The sequence below is a fragment of the Sorex fumeus genome, unplaced genomic scaffold, assembly GCF_029834395.1.
Source record: "Sorex fumeus unplaced genomic scaffold, SorFum_2.1 ptg000019l, whole genome shotgun sequence".
Classification (NCBI taxonomy): Eukaryota; Metazoa; Chordata; class Mammalia; order Eulipotyphla; family Soricidae; genus Sorex; species Sorex fumeus.
The window spans coordinates 37,894,893-37,915,145 of NW_026606076.1; the positions used below are offsets into that span (position 1 = coordinate 37,894,893).

At 57.8% G+C, this 20,253-nt stretch overlaps 1 protein-coding gene and 1 non-coding gene across 2 annotated transcripts; one reads left to right on the top strand and one right to left on the bottom strand.

The window, feature by feature from the left end:
• The first annotated feature begins 134 nt into the window (after nt 1-134).
• Nucleotides 135-241, top strand: LOC130022546 (U6 spliceosomal RNA). Its single transcript, XR_008792276.1, has one exon. It is a non-coding gene; the product is annotated as a U6 spliceosomal RNA (small nuclear RNA).
• A 3,076-nt stretch (nt 242-3,317) lies between these two features.
• R3HDM4 (R3H domain containing 4) lies at nt 3,318-14,891 on the bottom strand. Its single transcript, XM_056112873.1, has 8 exons — nt 14,766-14,891; nt 7,740-7,894; nt 7,258-7,382; nt 6,822-6,942; nt 6,194-6,279; nt 5,852-5,937; nt 5,671-5,726; nt 3,318-4,227 (listed from the first exon to the last, which is right to left on the bottom strand). Exons 1-8 carry the CDS (start codon nt 14,849-14,851, stop codon nt 4,124-4,126), a joined length of 819 nt encoding a protein of 272 aa, XP_055968848.1. The 5' UTR covers nt 14,852-14,891; the 3' UTR covers nt 3,318-4,123.
• Nucleotides 14,892-20,253: the final 5,362 nt, after the last annotated feature.

Here is a 20,253-nt window from a genome sequence, read left to right on the forward strand (position 1 = left end):
AACGTGGGTCATCTCACTAATACATGTATTTTTTCACGAAAAGGGTGGGTTAATAGAACAATAGAAAAGTCGTCCTTACTGTAAAAAGTTGATCTCTTGACACTATAAATTGATCCCGGGGTAGCACTTGGTTTGTGCTCGCTTCGGCAGCACATATACTAAAATTGGAACGATACAGAGAAGATTAGCATGGCCCCTGCGCAAGGATGACACGCAAATTCGTGAAGCGTTCCATATTTTGATCTTGCCGTGCACATGGGAAACTATTTTTTCAAAAGTCCAGTGGCTCTTGCACTGAACGGCCTCGTGCACCGGGTCCCAGCTTCTGCCACAGCTGGTTCTATGCACGCAAGGCTGACAGGAAGGGTGCACGAAGTTGCCATAAGATGCACACGTGGTCGCTCGGTAATGACCCCTGTCTGCCGAGCCGGACCCGCACATGGTCTCGCTTGTGCTTTGGAGCTGCGGTTCCTGGACGCTTGGTAACTTCTTGGTCCTCTGCACACCTTTTTGGGTAATCGAGACTTGGCATCCCTTTGAAATCTTTTTCAAACGTAGGTGCAAATAGGACAGCGCACCCCCCCCCCCCCCCCCCCCCCCCAGATCTCGGTTTCTATGACTCCAGGAAAAGAGAACAGACGCTTGGGAGAAATGACTGGGTCTTGGAAATAGGCGCTTAGAAGATGGGATAGCGCTGGGGGGCTGAATAGTGCAGCGGGTAGGGCGTTTACCTTGCACTCGGGTGACCCGGGGTCGGTTTTGATCCTCAGCATTCTGTATGGTTCCCTTGAGCACTGCCAGCAATCATTCCTGGGCCACGAGTAACCCGAGTGTCACCCGGTGTGGCCCAAAAACTTAATTTTTTTTTTAATTTAAAAAATGGCTAGCACCACTTGCAACTTTCTTTTCTTTCAATTTTGTGTCTGGGCCATCCTTGGCGGTGCTCAGAGGTTCTTCCTGGCTCTGCAATCCAGTCGTCAGCGGTACTATCTCTCCAGGTCCGCTTGGCTTTTTTCTGAGTTGTATTCGAACTCAAATCATGGACGGACAGCTGTGGCTCCAAAACCAATCCCCACCCCCAAAAGAACCTCTCTTTTGTTTGTTTGTTTTTTGGGGTCACACCCGGTGATGCATAGGGGTTACTCCTGGCTCTGCACTCAGGAATTGCCCCTGGGGTGCTCAGGGGACCCTCTGGGATGCTGGGAATCGAACCCTGGTACCTGGGTCAGCTGTGTGCAAGGCAAAAGCCCTATCGCTGTGCTATTGCTCCAGCCCCCCAAAAGAACCTCTTAAGTGATTTGCATAAATAAGTGTGAACACAGATGTCTCTGAAAAGTCCCATAATTAATGCCAGTCGCTATCCTGGCTGGTAGAGCTGCATACCCAGTCCTCTGCTAAAGGGGGCAGCAATGGCTGCAGTGACAGCACAGACAGCTCAGCAGGGAGGGCGCTTGCCTTGCACATGGGCAACTAGGGTTCGATTCCCAGCATCCCATAGGGTCCCCTGAGCACCGCCAGGGGTAATTCCTGAGTGCAGAGGCAGTAACCTCTGTGCATCGCCGGTCCTGACCCAAAAAGAAAAAAAAAAAAAAAGGAACGGCATGTGGCGGGTCATTGGGGATGCTGGTGCCCTCCCCCACCTTCCAAATGATGAGCAAACAGCAGAAAACCCAGATGACAAGTTCCCTGTGGGGCCCCATCCTCCAGGTCTGCCAAGCTCTGGGATCTGGGGAACCACTTAACCCCCAAGGACCATGTGAAATCCAGGACCTGAGGGACCTGGGGCATTCACAGCAGCTGTGCCCCATGTGGTTTGATCACCGTACCCAATGACACACAGGCAGGCACACATGCAGGTGGGACGCTGGGGGAGGGGAGTGCAGGGGACTCTGGGACGGAGATCCCATCTCTGCAGATCTGAAAGAGCCCTGATTTGTTTCCCAATGATGGGGGAAGATGATTCTGTGCGTAGGAAACCTGGTTTTTGTTCTGTCTCAGTCTTTGGGCCCCACCCAGCGGTGCTCAGGGCTTACTCCCGGCTCTGCGCTCAGGGATCACTCCTGGCAAGGCTTGGGGAACCCTATGGAATGCTGGGGATCGAACCTGGGTCTGCTGCGGGCAAGGCAAATGCCCTCCCCACTGCACTATGGCTCCAGTTCAAACCTGGTTTAAACCCAGCACAGCATGGTCCCCTGAGCACAACCAGGAGGTGACTGCCTCACACGTGGCCGATTCTGATTCAATCCCTGGCACCCTAGAGGGTGCCCCCCCAACCTGAAGGAACTTGCCTTGCACAGGATCTGATGGCTGCTGTATTGAGGGGCTCCACCAACCAAGCCAAGTCACACTGAGTATGCAAGAGGAAGGATCAAGAGCCAGCACCCATGAGCTTGCAGAGCTGGGATCCAACTAGGAGACAACGATCAAGTTCTGGTGTCTTAGGGCGGAAGCGATAGTACAGCGGGTAGGGCGGTTGCCTTGCACGCAGCAGACCCAGGGTTCAATTCCCAGCATCCCACGTGGACCCCATGAGTGATTCCTGAGTGCAGAGCCAGGAGTAACCCCTGAGTATCGCTGGGTGTGACCCCCCCAAAACAATTAAAAAAAAAAAAAGCATGTGTCTTGGGACAGGAGCGATAAGACCAACGAACCCAGGTTCAATCCCTGGCCTCCCATAAGCACTGCCAGGAGTACCAATATCTTTTTTTTTCTTTTTGCTTTTTGGGGTCACACCCAGTAATGCTCAGGGGTTACTCCTGGCTCATGCACTCAGGAATCACTCCTGGTGGTGCTCGGGGGACCATATGGGATACTGGGAATCGAACCTGTGTTGGCCATGTTGGCTGCGTGCAAGGCAAACGCCCTCCCCGCTGTGCTATCGCTCCAGCCCCCCAATATCTTTTTTAACCGCTGGCTCATGCACTCAGGAATTACCCCTAGCGGTGCTTCGGGGACCATCCGGGATGCTAGGGATCGAACCCGAGTCTCCCATATGCAAGGCAATGCATGCCCTACCTGCTGTGCTATCACTCCAGCCCCAGGAGTACCAATTTCTGAGTACTAAACCCTGACCACTGCACCAGGTGTGACCCAAAAAGCACCCCCCTGCCAAAATAAAAATCCATGTGTCTCTAAGCACCACAGCATGGGGTCCTTTGTTCATACCCTCCAGGAAGCTTGGACCTCAGGGGTCGAGGGTCTCACCTCAGGGGGCAATCACAACATGAACCCTTGCTACTGCCCCCTCCCCCTGTAACCTGGCTCCTAAGTGCTCAGTGCACCCCAGCCTGTCCCCAACCCAAGGAAAATGCCCAGAGTCCAGGACCAGAGCACCAGAAATTTATTAGAACTCTCTTGTCTGGGCGCACACGTCACACTGCGGGTGGGGGGAGGGGTCTGGCTCTGCCCTGCCCTGTGTGGGACGGGCGGGGTGACCATCTAGAGTGACCTGGATGAGGTCACCCCCAACCCAAGGGGCAGAGCTAAGGAGAACGAGGCAGTCCGAGGGCGGAGGCTTCTGGTCGGAAGCCCCGGAACCCCAGTTTGAAGAAAGGGAAGGACAGACCAGGAGGAGCCCCCAGAGACCCCCAAGAAGGGCCCCCAGGGACACACAATCCGTCAAAGAGGATAAAATGCAGGCGGTCACACGCGCACACACACAAGATACCATTCCTGGGGCGCCAGGAAGAGCCCCAAGCTGGAGGGAGGGGGGTGTCAAGCCAGGGGGCAGAGCAAAGCACTCTCCCCCTCCCTTAGCCCCCCCCCCCATCAGCTGGGGCAAATTTTTGGTTTTCCTTCCCCAAAGGAAAATTTTAAAAATGTACAACAAATCACACCGAATTAATTAAAAGGGAGAAAAATCCCAGGCTCACTGCCTCCCGGAGTCAGCTCAGACCGGGCCGGGCGCAAACGGACGGAAGGAACCGGGAAGGGACCTGGTGGGTCTCCCCACCCAAATACAAGTCCCAGTATGGCTGGTTCTGGGCAGGCGGGAGGGGCCGGGGTGAGACGCAGCCGACCCCAAGGGGAAAGCAGGTTGTCAAGGATCAATCAATTTAAAACCATGAAGCTCTTGTAGGAGGGGCGGCGCGGGGGCAGAGGGGGAGCCCGGGGGGGCCCGTCATCAGCTGCGCTGCTCCAGGTAAGCCGACAGGAGCAGCCCGGGCGGCAGGAAATCCAGGTGCCGATTGCTCACCTTCATCTGCCGCTTGCCCTCCAGGTCCGCACCTGAGAGAGGGGACAAGGGGAGGTCATGGCCAGGCTGAGCTTTCAGGCCCAGATCTGGTCCCCTGGGACCCCCAAGGCCCAAGCCCCCAGAGTTGTCCCAGCAGGCCCCGCCCCCGGACCAGTAGGCCCCGCCCCGGACCAGTAGGCCCCACCCACTCTGCATGGGCCCCGCCCAGTTCCACACAGTCCCGCCCCAGGTCACAAGACCCTACCCAGATCCATGCAGGCCTTGCCCAGGCCCACCCAGCCCAGGCCCACCCAAGGCTAAGGGATCACCACAAAGGGGCTGGGACCAGGTTTCCCTGCCCCCAACCAGCCCCAGACCCAGAAGCAAGGTGACACCCGGCCCAGCCACGCTCCCTTTGGGCTAGGGTGCCCATTCAGGGGGCTGGCGCGCTGGGGCTGGAGCGATAGTACAGCGGGCAGGGCGTTTGCCTTGCACACGGCCGACCTGGGTTCGATTCCCAGCTTCCCTGAACACCGCCAGGAATTAATTCCTGAGTGTATGAGCCAGGAGTAACCCCTGAGCATCACTGGATGTGACCCACAAAACCAAAAAAAAAAAAAAAAAAAAGCGCACTCCAGGCCTACATAAGGTCATAGGTTCGCTCCCCAGCACTACAGGTGCCCTGCAGCGCTCAGCGGTCACTCGTGGTGGGGCTCAGAGTTGAACCCGGGTTGGCCCCATGCAAGGTGAGGACCCTCCTGGCTGTACTCTCTCTGCCCCATGCGTCCCCTCCTTTCATCCCACAACACCTGGATTCGCCATGCCTGAACCCCTGAACCCTCTCTGGGATGCCCCTCTGGGGTCTCCACCTGACAGCCCCTCCCTCTCCAGGTGTCAGTCCACAGTTCCACCCTGTTCCTCCCTCCTGAGTCTGGAAACAAAAGCAAGTGGGGGGGGCAAGTGGGGGGGGTGGGGGAAGCCATCTCCCACAATCCCCTCAAACCCCCCCCTGCGCTGCAGGAGTCGCCCAGGGTTGCCATAGAAACCTCTCCAGCAGCAACTCCTGCAGGAAGCAAAGGCAGGCAGGGAGCCGGGAACCCCTGGGGTGCCTGGAGCTGGCGAAGACATCCCCCCCTCCACTTCCCACTCCCAGATCTATGGGGGCGTGAGTGAGTGAGTCCTGAGACATCCCCAGCCCAGAAGTGGGGAACAGGTTCTGAGATGGGAGGGAGGGGGTGTTGCTGAAAGTCCACGTGGGAAGGGTCCCGGCTCCTTCACTTTCACCCTCTCCCTCCCACGCCCACTCTGACTCCCCCAACAGCTGCCATGAGGACCTTGGCGCGTCTGAGTAATCCGGAGTGCATCGGAAGCAAGGAATTCATGTCCCCTCTGCTCTGGGCGCCCTCCACACCCTCCTGCCTCCTTCCCGGCGCCCACAGCCCCGGGAGCCCGCCTGGCCCCCAGGACCAGTCACCGGGTGCTCAGGAGACACTTACTGGCTGAGATAAGATCCATGTACTGGCACACGGCGTGGAGCAAGAGCCTCTCGAAGCTGCAGAGAAGGGGCGCTGAGTGACCGAGTAAACGTGCCCCTAGACCCCAAAACCCCACCCACCCCATGCCCCTCCGCCCCCCCCAAGTCCCATTCCATCCGGTGCCTCTGCCCTCCCCGGATACCTGTTGTCCAGCATGGCCGTGTAGACAGCCTGGGGGGACACGGAGAAGAAGGCCAGCAGCCGCTCCTCCCAGGTCTCCAGAGTGTCCTGCAGGAGCCGTTGGGTGCAGGGGACTTGTCAGGCGGGAGAAACTGTCCGAAACCATGCCCCCCAGAAAACTCCTACACGACCCTCAGTGCCCACCCACCTTGTCCTGCCATTGCACTCCTCCTCAGGGACATCGGGGGAGCCTGGGTTTGTATCTGACCCCAGACATCGCCCACGCTATGGAAGTGACCTTCTCTAGCCCTGGACCCCTACGGCCACCCACTCCCCAACAGGCCAAATTGGAGCAGGGACTCACCATAGGGATGCGGCTTCGTTTCAGGATGGCCCGCAGACGCCTGCTGATGCGCTGGAAGCACTCACGGGGTGTGAAGGCCGGGTCAACTACCAGGGAGCAAGGGAAAATGTGCAGGGGTCACCTACACGGTCCTGCGCTCCGGCCCAGGGTCCCGGCTAGCGGGACCCACTATTTACATAACCACGCCCACGGCCCCGCCCATCTGCGCAAAGCCCCGCCCCATCCCTGGTTCTGCCCTATAGCCACCCAGCCCGCAGCACTAGGTCCCGCCCCCACTTCCGGGCCCTCCCCACCAAGCTCTCCTGCTGTCCTCCCCTCTGCCAGGGTCCCGGCTATTTACATAACCACGCCCACGGCCCCCCCTCCTATCTACACAAAACCCCGCCCCATCCCCGGTTCTGCCCTATAGCCACCCAGCCCGCAGCACTAGGTCCCGCCCCCACTTCCGGGCCCTCCCCACCAAGCTCTCCTGCTGTCCTCCCCTCTGCCAGGGTCCCGGCTATTTACATAACCACGCCCACGGCCCCTCCTATCTACACAAAACCCCGCCCCATCCCCGGCTCTGCCCTATAGCTACCCATCCCGCAGCTCTAGGTCCCGCCCCCACTTCCGGGCCCTCCCCACCAACCTCTCCTGCTCTCCTCCCCTCGGCCAGGTCCCCGCCTCCGCGTCTTGCTCTTGCTCTCCTCCAGGTAGCGCAGGACTCGCTCTTGCTCCTCTCCCGAGCGGTTCATGAAGTCGTTCCAGATCTAGGAAGCCAGGGGAAGGGAACCTGGGCTGATGATGCAAGGGGTGGAGGGGCGGGGCGGTGGGGGTGCTAATCCTCTGGCCTCAGTTTCCCCATCTGGCCAGTGCGCATAGAAACAGCCCCTGGAAATACTCTTGGTAGGAACCATCCAAGACTGTTGGGATTCTGCCCGCCGGACTCGAGCTGGGTGGTGGGAAGGGCGAGGACCTATCAGGGGTGCTGGAAACTTCTGGGCAGGGCAAGGGTCCTGCGAGGGGTGGGGGGACAGTGGAGGACCCCCACAGTCACTGCCCAGCTGCTTGGGGAGGGGACCCACCTCCACGTAGTTCTCGTTGTTGCAAGCCTCCGCAAAGATGCCCGGTGCCGCTGGGGGGGGCAGGTCCCCATCATCAGGACCAGATGCGCCCCCCTCTGACTCCAGCAGGGTTAAGAGGTACTGAGCTGATGGGCAGAGAGACACAACCTTTGAATTGGAGGTGGCCAGCAAGAAGGGGCGCCGGGACCAACCCCCAGTGGCTCTCTAGTTCAGCCCAAGCCCCTAGGCTTCCCCAGAAAGCTCAGAGCACCACCCCCCCCCAAAATAAAAACAAATAACCCAAACTCTCCAGTCTCCCTAACTTTGGTGACTTTCTCTTGTCTTTTATTGAACTCCTCCCCACCCGTCAAAACCCCAGCCCTCACAATCCCAGGGCAGGCCCCTGGCAGAGGCTTCTGCCAACGTGCGAAGGCCCTGTGTAGACGTGACCTAGGTGCCCACCTGCCCCCCAGCTCCCGGGCACGCGCCTGATCCCTGCTCACTGTTCTCGAGCCGCTGCAGGCTCTTCCGCCCTTTGGCCTTGGGTACCAGATCCGAATTGCGCACTGCCTGGTTGATGAAGTGCTGTTTCCGCTTGGCGGCGGACAGTCTCTTCACCTGGGGGCTGGCCAGGGAGGGCAGGCGGCCAGGAAGGGGCCTGCGGGCAGGAGAGAAGAGAGGAAACGGTCCTGGGAACCCAGACAGGCCAGAACAAAGGCAAACTCTGGGGCTGGAGCGATGGCACAGCAGGGAGGGCGTTTGCCTTGCACGCGGCCGACCCCGGTTCGGTTCCCAGCATCCCATATGGTCCCCTGAGCACTGCCAGGAGGAATTCCTGAGTGCAGAGCCAGGAGTAACCCCTGTGCATTGCCGGGTGTGACCCCCCAAAAAAAAAGAAAGAAAGAAAGAAAACAAAGACAAACTCTGCCCTCAGTCTCAGTCAACCACCAGCGGCTCAGTTTGCCCCAACATGGGGTGCTCACTCACTTCCCAGTACCCCCGCTTCTCTGTCAGTCTCACTTTTTTTTTTTGGTTCTGAGGGTGCTCAGGGCTGACTTCTGGCTCTGTGCTCCAGGATTTACGGGCTCAAGGTACCCTAATGGGGTATCAGGGATCAAATCTGGGTTGGTCACGTGCAAGGTGGGCATGCTCCCAGCTCTGCTATTCTTGTCTCTCCAGCCCCCCTCGGCCCATCACTCTGCTTCAGCACAGGGATGCCAGGGAAGGGTCGGGAAGGTTTGTCCACCAGCAGCTGGGAGATGCTGCAGAGATGCCACTTTTGGTGGTTTTGTTTGCTTTGGAGGGGGGGGGATTTTTGAGCCACTCCTGGCTCTGCACTCAGGAATCACTCCTAGTGTTGCTTGATGGACCAGATGGGGTGCCGGGGATCGAACCCTGGTGGGCCGTGTGCAAGGCAAACGCCCTCCCCGTGATCCTGTGACTCGGGCCCAAAGGACTCCTGTTGAATCTTAGATTTGAACCCCAAACAAGAGACTTGCATTTTTCTCAGGCACTTTGGGCGTTTCCTGGTGTCTCCAACCCCCCCATCCTGACCCCCCCTACCAGAAGCTCAAGTCCAAGTCCAGCCCACCTGCTGAGTGCCCCCCTTAATCTCCCCATAGTATGCCCAGCCCTGCCTAACTCCCTGGCTCTGTAGGGGAGGCTGAATTGGCCCCCAACTGAGCTAATTTGCTTTCCTCCCTACAAATGGAATTAATGGTGAAAAAAAGGATTAGCTGGGACCAGGGGGGCAGCTAGTCTCCTGCAGGGAGGAAGGGGAGGAGGGCTCAGGGATGGAACCACCTGGCAGAGCCCGCCCGAGCATTCCCCTCCAGCCAGCCCCCCATAGGAGAGTGCCCGCTGCAAGTGTGGGCGTGCAAGGACACCCCATCACCAGATCCTAACCTCTCTCCCTCCCTCTGCCCTACCTGTCCGGCCTCCTGACCTGAACCCCAACTCTCCTCCTCCTCTGCCTCTGAATTCTGGCCAAACTCACTGGTGAAGGGCTGGGAAGACACTTCAAGAGGCCATAGGAAGAGGCTGGAGAGATAGCACAGTGGGTAGGGAGTTTGCCTTGCACACGGCCGACCCGGGTTCAAGTCCCAGCATCCCATATGGTCCCCTGAGCACCGGAGTGATAGTACAGTGGGTAGTGTGTTTGCCTTGAACGCGGCCGACCCGAGTTTGATCCCCAGCATCCCATATGGTCCCCTGAGCACTGCCAGTAGTGATTTCTGAGTGCAAAGCCAGGAGTAACCCCCTGAGCATCGCCAGGTATGACCCGAAAAGCCAAAAAAAAAAAAAAAGAGGCCACAGGGTATCCCTACAGAAACACCCCACCAAATCTGGCTCCACAAAACAACAACTATATATATATATATTTTATATATATATATTTTATATATATATATATTTTCAGGGGTCGCAGCAATAGCACAGCAGGGAGGGCACCGACCCTGTATGCAGCTGACCCAGATTCAATCCCCAGCACCCCACAGGGTCCCCCAGCCCTGCCCCTGAGTGCAGAGCCACCGCCAGGTGTGGTCCCCAAAACAAAAACAAAGGTGGGTGTGGCCAGAGGGATAGTACAGGGGTTAGGACTTTTGCCTTGCACACAACGGACCTGGGTTCAATCCACAGTATTCCATGGGGTCCCCCCGTGCACCACCAGGAGTAATTCCTGAGTGCAGAGCCAGAAATGACCCCTGAGGGGCTGGAGCGATAGCACAGCGGGGAGGGCGTTTGCCTTGCACGCGGCCGACCCGGGTTCGATTCCCAGCATCCCATATGGTCTCCCGAGCACCACTGCCAGGAGTAATTCCTGAGTGCAGAGCCAGGAGGAACCCCTGTCCAACGCCAGTGTGACTCAAAAACCAAAAAAAAAAAAAAAAAAAAAAAAAAGACCCCTGAGCATTGCTGGGTGTGACCCAAAAAGGGAAAAAAAGAAAAAAAGGAAAAATAAACGGGGAATAAACGCTATCCTAAGTGGCAGGAACCATGCAGGGGGGTGTGGACCAGTCCACCCAGCTCCAGCAGACCACCTCTCCCCCCGCAGGGCCCTGGTGATCAGCAAAAGGACCCAAAACTCAGGTCTGTACAAATGTCCAGTAGCAGGGGAACTACAGGCATCGGGTCCCCCACCAACGCAGCGCTGAGTGAATCCTTCCCTGTGGGGCCTGGGGAGGGTCACGGTTCACGCCCAGCCAGGCGTGGGAAGGGGCACTCCAGCCACGAGGGGCTGGAACAAACGCTCCCCGTGGCTGAGCCTGCTCTCAGCGTGTTGGTGCTGCCTCCTGGGACGGGGAACTCACCCCTTCACCCTCACACTTGAACGTGGAGGGGCTGGAGCGATAGCACAACGGGTAAGGACGTTTGCCTTACACACGGCCGACCCGGGTTCGATCCCCAGCATCCCACATGGTCCCTGAGCACCGCCAGGAGTAATTCCTGAGCACATGAGCCAGGAGTAATCCCTGTGCAACGCTGGGTGTGACCCAAAAAGCAAAAAAAAAAAAAACCCAAAAAACAAAAAACACTTGAATGTGGAGATGTTCCCAGGTCCGCCCAGATCCCACAAGCAAGAAGAGGGCAGGTGGGGGAGGGAAGAGCCAATCAAGTGAGCACCCCCGAGTCACCCCGGAGACACCCCATCATCCACATCAGCTGGACGGAGTTCAGGATGCCAGCCTGGTGGCAACTGATAACAGAGGCCACATCCGGGGCAGGGGGGAGGGGGGACTGCCCAGGAGGGGTGGGGCTCCCCGAAAGCCGGAGTCCTCCAGAGACAGGCCCCCCCTTTTCACCTAGAGAGCAAGGGGGAACTTGAACCCCCTGAATGGAAAGGATCCGCCAGACCCTCCCAGCTGTCTGCGGCCCCACCCCAGGGGTCCCAGGCACCCAAGATGCTCCAGGGCCTGGGGAGGGTGACCTTCTCTAGATGGGGACACAGAGCAGGTCACACAGGCACCCCGGAAGCCACCACCATGCTGGGCTCCAGCACCAAATGCGCGCTGAGGGGCTGGAGCGATAGTCCAGCAGGGTGGATGTTTGTCTGGCATACAGTTGAGCCGGGTTCGACCCCCGGCATCCCAGAGGGTCCTCAGAGCCCACCAGGAGTGATCCCTGAATGCAGAGCCAGGAGTAAGCCCTGAGCTCCGGAGGATGTGGCCCCAAAACTAAAAAGCAAAGCAGAGGCTGGAGCGATAGCACAGCGGGTAGGGAGTTTGCCTTGCACGCGGCCGACCCGGGTTCGATTCCCAGCATCCCATAGGGTCCCCTGAGCACCGCCAGGAGTAAGTCCTGAGTGCAGAGCCAGGAGTAACCCCTGTGCATCGCCGGGTGTGACCCAAAAGGCAAAAACAAAACAAAAAAGCAGGGACTAGAGCGATAGCACAGCGGGTAGGGCGTTTGCCTTGCACGCGGCCGACCCGGGTTCGATTCCCAGCATCCCATAGGGTCCCCTGAGCACCGCCAGGAGTAAGTCCTGAGTGCAGAGCCAGGAATAACCCCTGTGCATCGCCGGGTGTGACCCAAAAACAAAACAAAAAAGCAGGGACTGGAGCCATAGCACAGAGGGGAGGGCGTTTGCCTTGCATGCGGCTGACCCAGGTTCGAATCCCAGCATCCCCATTTGGTCCCCTGAGCACTGCCAGGAGTAACCCCTGAGTGCATCACCAGGTGTGACCCAAACAGAAAAAATAAAAATTAAAAACAAAAACAAAAGATCCAGGAGGTCTGACACTCTCCTGCAGGATTCCAGCAGGCCATAAGACTTTATCTTCTTGTCCTATCTCAGGCATGGCAGCCAGAGCGACAGGACAGCAGGTAGGGTGTCGGCCTTGCACCTGAATCCAGGCTGCAGCCCCCCACCACCTATGCCCCCCACCCCTCCCAAAGCCCTGCTCTCCTGAGCACAAAGCCAGGGGTCAGCCAGGAGCATCCCTGGGTGTACAAAACAAAGCAACAGAGCAGACAGCCCCCACCTCACACACCCCATCCTCCCCACAGAGGTGGGCCCCCACGTGACTGGAATGAGGGTGGGAAACAGCGGATAGGAGATACACAGACCCAAACACGAGGGCGGGGCTGGGTGGGCCTGGCTCAGGAGGGCACAGCCCTGGGGAGGGAGGTCCCCAAACCAAAACAGAACCCAAATATAGCTGCAGACACAGGGGACAGAAGCTCACCCCCGGAGGCATTCAGCTGCCTTTAGCACTGGGGGGTGGGAGTGGGGCGGGGGTCGCTGTCAGGCCCACAGCCAGCTGTGCTGTGGCTCACTCTTGGCTCTGCACTCAGGGGTCACTCCTGGAGGGGCTCAAGGGATCCTAAGGTGAGCCAGGGTGAACTCCAGAAGGGTGCTTTTCTCCCTGGGCTGTCTCTCTGACCCCTACCCCAGGGCCTTTGCACAGCCTATGTGCCCCCAGCAACCTGGCTCCTTCCTGTTCCTCTGCTCACACTTCCCTTTCCCAACACTGCTGGCATCACCCCGCCCTCCTCAGGAACCTGATCACCCCATTTTCTTCCTGTTTCTCACTATACTTGTTTAGACTCCCAAAACACCTGTGTGTGTGTGTGTGTGTGTGTGTGTGTGTGGGCGTGTGGGCACGTGTGTGTGTGTGTGTTAGGTTCTAGAAACCGCAGGGCCCAGATGGGTCCCCAGCAGCTGATCCCTAATTTGGGGCTCCCTCCCGGGCTACAGGTTCTGCTATCACCTCAATTCAGTTCCCACCTGTGGCCCTGGGTTGAAAAAGCTCTGCTTGACATATGGGGAAACTAAGGGGCCCGGTGGGGTCTGGGTGGCCTCTAGGGACCCCTTGGCCTCCCGAGGTCATGCCCGTCACAGCAGCACCCATGGGAGTCAATAAGCCAGGGCAGGTAAGGGGTGCGCCCCGCCCCAGCGAGGAGTGAGGAAGGGCCTTCCCCAGCCGGAAACCAAAAGGGTCAAAACAGAAGCAACTCAGGGGTGGTGAGATGAGGCAGCGGCATTAGCCTTACAGGCGGCCAACTGGGGTTCGATGCCCGGTACCCCCTAGGGCCCCCTGAGCACCCCCAGGAGTGACCCCTGAGTGCAGGGCCAGGAGTCAGCCCTGAGCATCGCCAGGTATGGCCCTCAAACAAACAAAGAAACCGGAAGTGGGGCTGGAGCAATAGCACAGCAGGGAGGGGGTTTGCCTTTGACCCGGCTGGCTAACCCGGGTTCGATTCCCAGCATCCCATAGGGTCCCCCGAGCACCGCCAGGAGTAACCCCTGAGTGCATGCATGAACAAGAGTAACCCCTGTGCATCACCGGGTGTGACCCAAAAAGCAAAAAAAAAAAAAAAAAAAAACAGAAGTGACTCAGGGGAGGTGGGGTGGGGCCCAGGGGGAGGTTCCTGGCACCCCGGATTTCCCCAATGGACCCTCCAGGCAGGTAAATACCCTCCCTGGGAGGTGAAAGCCACTTCCTGGGTTCCAGGATCAAGTCCCAACGCCCATCTCTACCCAGGTGGAGAAAGGGAAGCGAAGGGTTGGTTTTTGGTTTTCTGTTTTTGTTTTTGTTTTTGTTTTGTTTTTTTGGGGGGGTCACACCTGGCTGTGCTCAGGGATCACTCCTGGCTCTGCACTCAGGGATCACTCCTGGCAAGCTCCCGGGCCCTGGTGGGGTGCCAGGTACCAGCATGAGCAAAAGAAGCCCCCACCCACCCACCCACTATACTCTCTCTCCGGGTACTAAAATACACACAACACTCGGGAGAGGCAAAACCGCTCCCAGTCAAGATATTCAGAGGACGAGAAGCCCAGAACGAAGGACTTGGGCCACCCTAGCCCTGGTCTCCCCCTCGCCCCCAAAGAGCTGTTACTCATTTTGCAGATAGGGAAACTGAGGCAGGAGGAAGCGGAAAGTCTTCCCAGGTCCTGCCTGTACTAAAGCTGTACCCACCCACCAGGCAGGGTCACGGGAGGGGGGGGGGGGTCCTGCGGTGGTTCCGACGGTTCCGGGTCAGTCCTACCATATGGGGGGAGGGTCGCCTCCGGGGCGCGCCGGTCCCACCCCCCCACCCCCGGGTGCTGAAGCGCCCGTTTCAGAAAATCCAGGCGGCCTCCCTGTCCACCCGGGGGGGCCGCGGGGGGCTGACCACCCACCCGCACCAGGTGGCAGCTGGTAGGGGCGACCCCCGCCCCCAGTTGGGGATCGGAACCCCAGCAGCCCGGTTTGGGGGGCCGCGGACTTCGTAAAGGGGCCAGGGACGCCCCCCGACCCACCCCGGGGGGGGTCAAAAGCTGAACCCCAGCACTTCAGGGCCCCCGAGCGGGCACAGAACGCCAGCCAGGGGTGGGGTGGGGGGTCCCCTGCCGCCCCCGGCAAATACCTGGGTCCGCCGGCTGGACACGACCCGCCCCCCGCCCCCCGCCCACCTTACCGGGGCCTGGATTGGGGGGGGGGTCCCTGAGCCAAGGGGGCGGGGCGAGCCTGGGGTCGCTCGCAGGGGTGCAGGGCAGGGGTGCAGGGCTAGGACCCCCCGCCCCGGCGCGCCCCGCCCGCGCTCACAGCGTCCTTCGCCCGCCCGCGGCGCCCCCCGCCGCCGCCGGCGCCGCCTCCTGCGAGCAGCCCTCCGGCGTCTCCAGCGCGACCATGCCTCGGACGCCGCCGTAGTGGCCGTAGTGGCCGCCGCCGCCCGGCAGGGCCTGCTCGGGCCGGGAAGGAAGTGACGGGCGCCGGGGGCGGAGCGGGGCGGAGCGGGGCGGAGCGGGGCGGAGCCTCGGGGCGGGCGGGGCGGCCACGTCCTCCCGCGCGCCGCGGGCCGGCGGGGAAACTGAGGCTGCCGGGGGGCGCGCGCGGAGAGCCGCGAGGGGCCCGTCGTTCATTCATTCGGGGGCCGGACGCTCGGACGGACCAGACGGAGGCGGGGATGGGGGGGGGTGGACCGGGGTAGAGGGGGGCGGGACGTCCACACGGGTAAACTGAGGCCGCCTAGGAGGAAATCCCCCCCAAACCCGTTCTCTAGAGTGCAGGTAGCTGGGGGAAGGGCTGGGAGGCCGAGATGAGAACCGGGGTCTGGCCCGAAGCAGGAGGAGGAGGAGGGATGTGCCCCTGCGCCCCCCCCCACCCAGTTCCGTGCCTCAGTTTACCCTCTGTAACACAGGGCAGCGTCAACTCCCACTCCCTGGGCTTTTGCATTTTTTTTGTTTGTTTTCGTGGGGATCCTATGGGGTGCCGGGGATCGAACCCCGGTTGGCTGCATGCAAGATCCATGTCCCCCACCTGCGGTCGGCCCCTCATTTTCATTTCTTTCCGAAAGGGCTGGAGCCATAGCACAGCGGTTGGGCGTTTGCCTTGCATGCGACCTGCCTGGCCTACCTGGGTTCAATTCCTCCGCGCCTCTCGGAAAGCCTGGAAAGCTCCCCAAAAGTATCCCGCCCCGCACGGCAGAGCCTGGCAAGCTCCCCGAGAGAATTTGGCATATTCGATATGCCAAACACAGTAACAGCAAGTTTCAAAAAAATGGAGACGTTACTGGGCCCTCTCGAGCAAACTGATGAACAACAGGAGGACCGTGCTACAGTGCTCTCGTTTCAGTGCTTCTAAAGGACATGGCGTGTCAGCCGCCCCTGATGCTGAACTCTCTGGGATCCCAGCAGTGACCAAGACAGGACATCCCCTCTAAGAGAAAGTGGGGAGGGGGCACCTCTGGGGAGGGGCGTCTGGCAAAAAAGTCAGTACGCCGAGATGAGGGGCAAAGGGACTGGGGCCTAAGAATAGTGGGAGGGGCTTGGGGAGGGACATGGAGATCCCCTCTGGGGTCCCAAGCCATAGCACAGCAGGGAGGGCACTTGCCTTGCATGTGGCCAACCCTGGTTCAATCCCCAGCATCCCATAGGGTGCCCTGAGCACTGCTAGAAGTGATTCCTGAGCGCAGAGCCAGGTGTGGTTCCCAAAACAAAAACAAAAAAAAAAAAAAAGAAGAGAAGTATAGAGAGGAAACACCACCCTCAGTCTACAAGAAAAAGGGAACTGGGGGATATGATTCAGTCACAAAGCAAGTAAACAGGACCAAAAAAACAAGGACCCGGGCAATAGTACAGTGTGGAGGGCGTTTGCCTTGCCTGCAGCTGACCCGGGGGTTTGATCCCTGGCATCCTATAAGGTGCCCCAAGCTCCACCAGGAGTAATTCCTGAGTGCAGAGCTAGGAGGAACCCCTGAGCATGGCTGGGTATGACCCAAAAAAAGCAAAAGCAAAAAAAAAAAGATGGCGGCCACATGGGAGCCTTGTGGACAGCAGGTATGAGCCGGGAGTGTGGGGGCGACTAAAACCTCATGGGAAGGGGGGCGTTTCGGTCCGCCCTTCACGCCCTACCGAGGCCACCGGTTGCCCCCCGCGAGCGGCTCTCCAGCACGGCCAGGACTCCAGAACACAGAAACCAATTTCTTAACTATCTGACTTTCAGTAGAAATACTTCCAGGGTCAATAGGTAAAAGAGCAGAAATCCAAAACCAACATTTAATTCTTGAACCCAGCCGTAGAAAGCAAATCACTTCACAATGCTTTTTCAGCATGTCTGATTTGGGGGGGGGTAAACTCTAAATAATAGTGGTGAATCTTTTATTGAAACAATGAATCTAATCAAAGCAGATAGAGTGTTAACTAGAACTCATCTGCCTCACAGGGACGGGGAGGGGTGGGGGGTGGGGTTTTATTGGGGTTCTTCATGGTAAAAAATAAGTATTGGTAAAGGGAAATGTGTTTGATATTTGCATGACTGAGACATAAACCTGAAAGCTTTGTAACCTTTCCCACAGTGATTCAATAAATAAATAAAAAAAAAAAAAAAAAAAGCAAAACACAAAAACTCAGAGGAATTGAGTGAGGGCCAGAGAGATAGTACAGTGGGTAGGGCGCTGGCTTTGCACCTAGCTGACTCAGGTGTGATTCACTTCATAGGAGTCCCGGAGCCCTTCCAGGTATGATCCCTGACCAACCACAGAGCCAGGAGTCAACCCTGAGCACCACTGGGGCAGCATCACAACACACTCACAACACACTCTAACCTGACTTCTGGGCCAGGATCCATATTCGTGTCTCAGGGCCAGAGAGATGGTGCAGTGGGTAAGGCTCCTGCCTTGTACATGCCTGACCAAAGCCAGGTTCGATTGCAGGCACCACATTTTTGTTTTGCCCCGAACAAAACACAAAACAAAAGCAAACAAACACTGCCTTCCCGTTGTTCATCGATTTGCTCGAGCAGGCCCAGTAACGTCTCCATTTTTTTGAGACTTGCTGTTACTGTGTTTGGCATATCGAATACGTCACGGGGAGCTTGCCAGGCTTTGCCGTGCGGGCGAGATACTCTCGGTAGCTTGCCGGGCTCTCCGAGAGGGACAGAGGAATCGAGCCCAGCTGGCTGCATGCAAGGCAAACGCCCTACCGCTGTGCTATCGCTCCAGCCCAAACAAAACATAAAAGGTAAAGGCCCTCCCGTTGATCGTCGATTTTGCTCGAGCGGGCCCAGTAACGTCTCCATTGGAGACTTTGTTGTTACTGTGTCTGGCATATCGAATACTCTCGGTAGCTTGCCGGTTCGCCTTACAAGCGGCCAACATGGCCGACCCGAGTTCGATTCCTCCGCCCCTCTCGGAGAGCCCGGCAAGCTACCGAGAGTATCCGATATGCCAGACACAGTAACAACAAAGTCTCCAATGGAGACGTTACTGGGCCCGCTCGAGCAAACAAAACATAAAAAGGCAAAATTGCCTCTGGCCCCCAAAATAAAGACCAGAGCAATAGGACAGTAGGAAGGGCACTGGCCTTGCACACGGTCAAGTCAGGTTCCATCCCCAGCATCCCACAGGGTCTCCCAGCCCTGCTACCACTTGGTGTGACTCAAAACCAACAAGACCAGGGGCCGGAGCAATCGCACAGCGGGTAGGGCGTTTGCCTTGCACGCAGCCAACCCAGGTTCGATTCCCAGCATCCCATATGGTCCCCTGAGCAGCGCCAGGAGTAATTCCTGAGTCCAGAGCCAGGAGTAACACCTATGCATCACCGGGTGTCACCCCCCCCCAAAAAAAAGAAAAAAAAAAGACCAACGAAAAGTGCCCTAAAGTTCTTCACCCCAAATGGAGCTCCAGCGGGGTGAAATATTTGAAAAATTATTGGTATTCTCCAATCACCAGCTCTTAGGGTTCCTCACATGATGCTTCATGATATGAAGCTTCATGTCCCCAGAGTTTGGGGACACCCAGCCTTCTGTTGGCTGCACCCACCCTTCTGGGTGCCCTGGCCACTTGTCACTACAAGTCAAGGTCATTGCTTCTTCTTGTTTATTTGTTTGGGGGCGATCCCTGGCAGTGCTCAGGGGTTACTCCTGGCTCTGTGCTCAGGGATCACTCCTAGCAATGCTTACAGAGCACAACCCTATGGGGTGCTGCAGATCGAACCTGGGTCGGCCACAAGCCAGGCAAGTGGCCTCCCGGATGCCCTATCGTTGCTTCTTTTGTATTTTTTCCTGCGACACACCCAGAGGTGCTCGGGGGCTGGTCCAAATTGTGCTCAGGAGTTACTCCTGAAGGGCCTTAACAATCCTTCTGCAGTGTTGAGATTGAACTGGAGTAATAAATATGCAAGACAAGCACGTTGACCTCTGTACAGTCTGGGTACACCCACCCACACTGGGTGGTGTTTATTTATTTATGTATCAGTGGTGGGGGGGGCACGCCCAGCTGTGCTCAGGACTTACTCCTGGCACAGGGCCAGAACCATAGAACAGAGGGAAGGGTGTCTCCTTTGCACACGGCAAACCCAGCCCCCAGCATCCCATATGGTCCTCTGAGCATTGCCAGAGTAATTTCTGAGTGCCGAGCCAGGAGTAACCCCTGAGCATTGCTGGGTGTGACCCAAAAAAGAAAAAAAAAATTAATGCTCCAGCTCTATGTCCAGCCCTCTCCTCCAAGGTCACTGCTTCTACGGAGCCCTTCCTTTTGTCCTTTTGTCCTGGTTGGTCTGCTCTCATCCCGCCTCTCCCAGTCCCAGTGTCTGTTATTTTTTTTGGGGGGGGGGACATGAGTTCTTCCTGGCTCTGCACTCAGGAATCCTCCTGGCAGTGATCAGAGACTGTATAGGATGCCAGGTAGTGAACCCGGATCTGCAAGGCAAGAAGAGCCTTACGCTTTGTTTTTTTTTTTCTTCTTGGGGTCACACCCAGTGATGTTGGGGGATTACTCCTGGCTCTGCACTCAGGAATCACTCCTGGCTTGGAGGACCTTATAGGATCCCAGGGATTTAACTCAGGTCAGCCGCGTGCAAAGCAAACGCCCTACCCGCTGTGCTATCGCTCTGGCCCTGGCGTCTTACCCTTTGTACTGTTGTTCTAGCCCTCGTGTCTGTTCCCCTGGAATTCCTTTTGGACCATACCCAATGTTTTCAGGGCTTACCCTGGGTTCACTCATAGACCAAACCCAGCTGAATTGCATGCAAGGCAAGCGTTTTCCAGGCTGGACTATTGCATCTACCCATAATCTGTCTATTCCCTGATTACTTTCACAGCCTTTCTTCTTTTTTTTTTTTCTTTTTGGGTCACACCCGGCAATGCACAGGGGTTACTCCTGGCTCTGCACTCAGGAATTACCCCTCGTGGTGCTTGATGGAGCGATAGCACAGCGTGTAGGGCGTTTGCTGGAGCGATAGCACAGCGTGTAGGGCGTTTGCCTTGCATGCAGCCGACCCGGGTTTGATTCTTCCGCCCCTCTCCGAGAGCCCGGCAAGCTACCGAGAGTATCTCGCCCACACGGCAAAGCCTGACAAGCTACCTGTGACGTATTCGCCAAACACAGTGACAACAAGTCTCACAATGGAGACGTTACTGGCCCGCTCGAGCAAATTGATGAACAACGCGAGGACAGTGACAGTGACAGTGGTGCTTGGGGGTCCATATGGTATGCTGGGAATCTCAAACCCAGGTCGGCCGCATGCCAGGCAAATGCCCTACCTGCTGTGGGCGATGCACAAAGGTTACTCCTGGCTCTTGCACTCAGGAATCA

Coding starts and splice junctions, on each gene's coding strand:
- R3HDM4 (XM_056112873.1), bottom strand. CDS start 14,851: ATGGTCGCGCTGGAGACGCCGGAGGGCTGCTCGCAGGAGGCGGCGCCG. Junction 6,280..6,821: donor AGGGGAGGAGAGCAGGAGAG/GTTGGTGGGGAG, acceptor GCTCCCTGGTAG/TTGACCCGGCCTTCACACCC. Junction 5,938..6,193: donor AACGAAGCCGCATCCCTATG/GTGAGTCCCTGC, acceptor CGGCTCCTGCAG/GACACTCTGGAGACCTGGGA.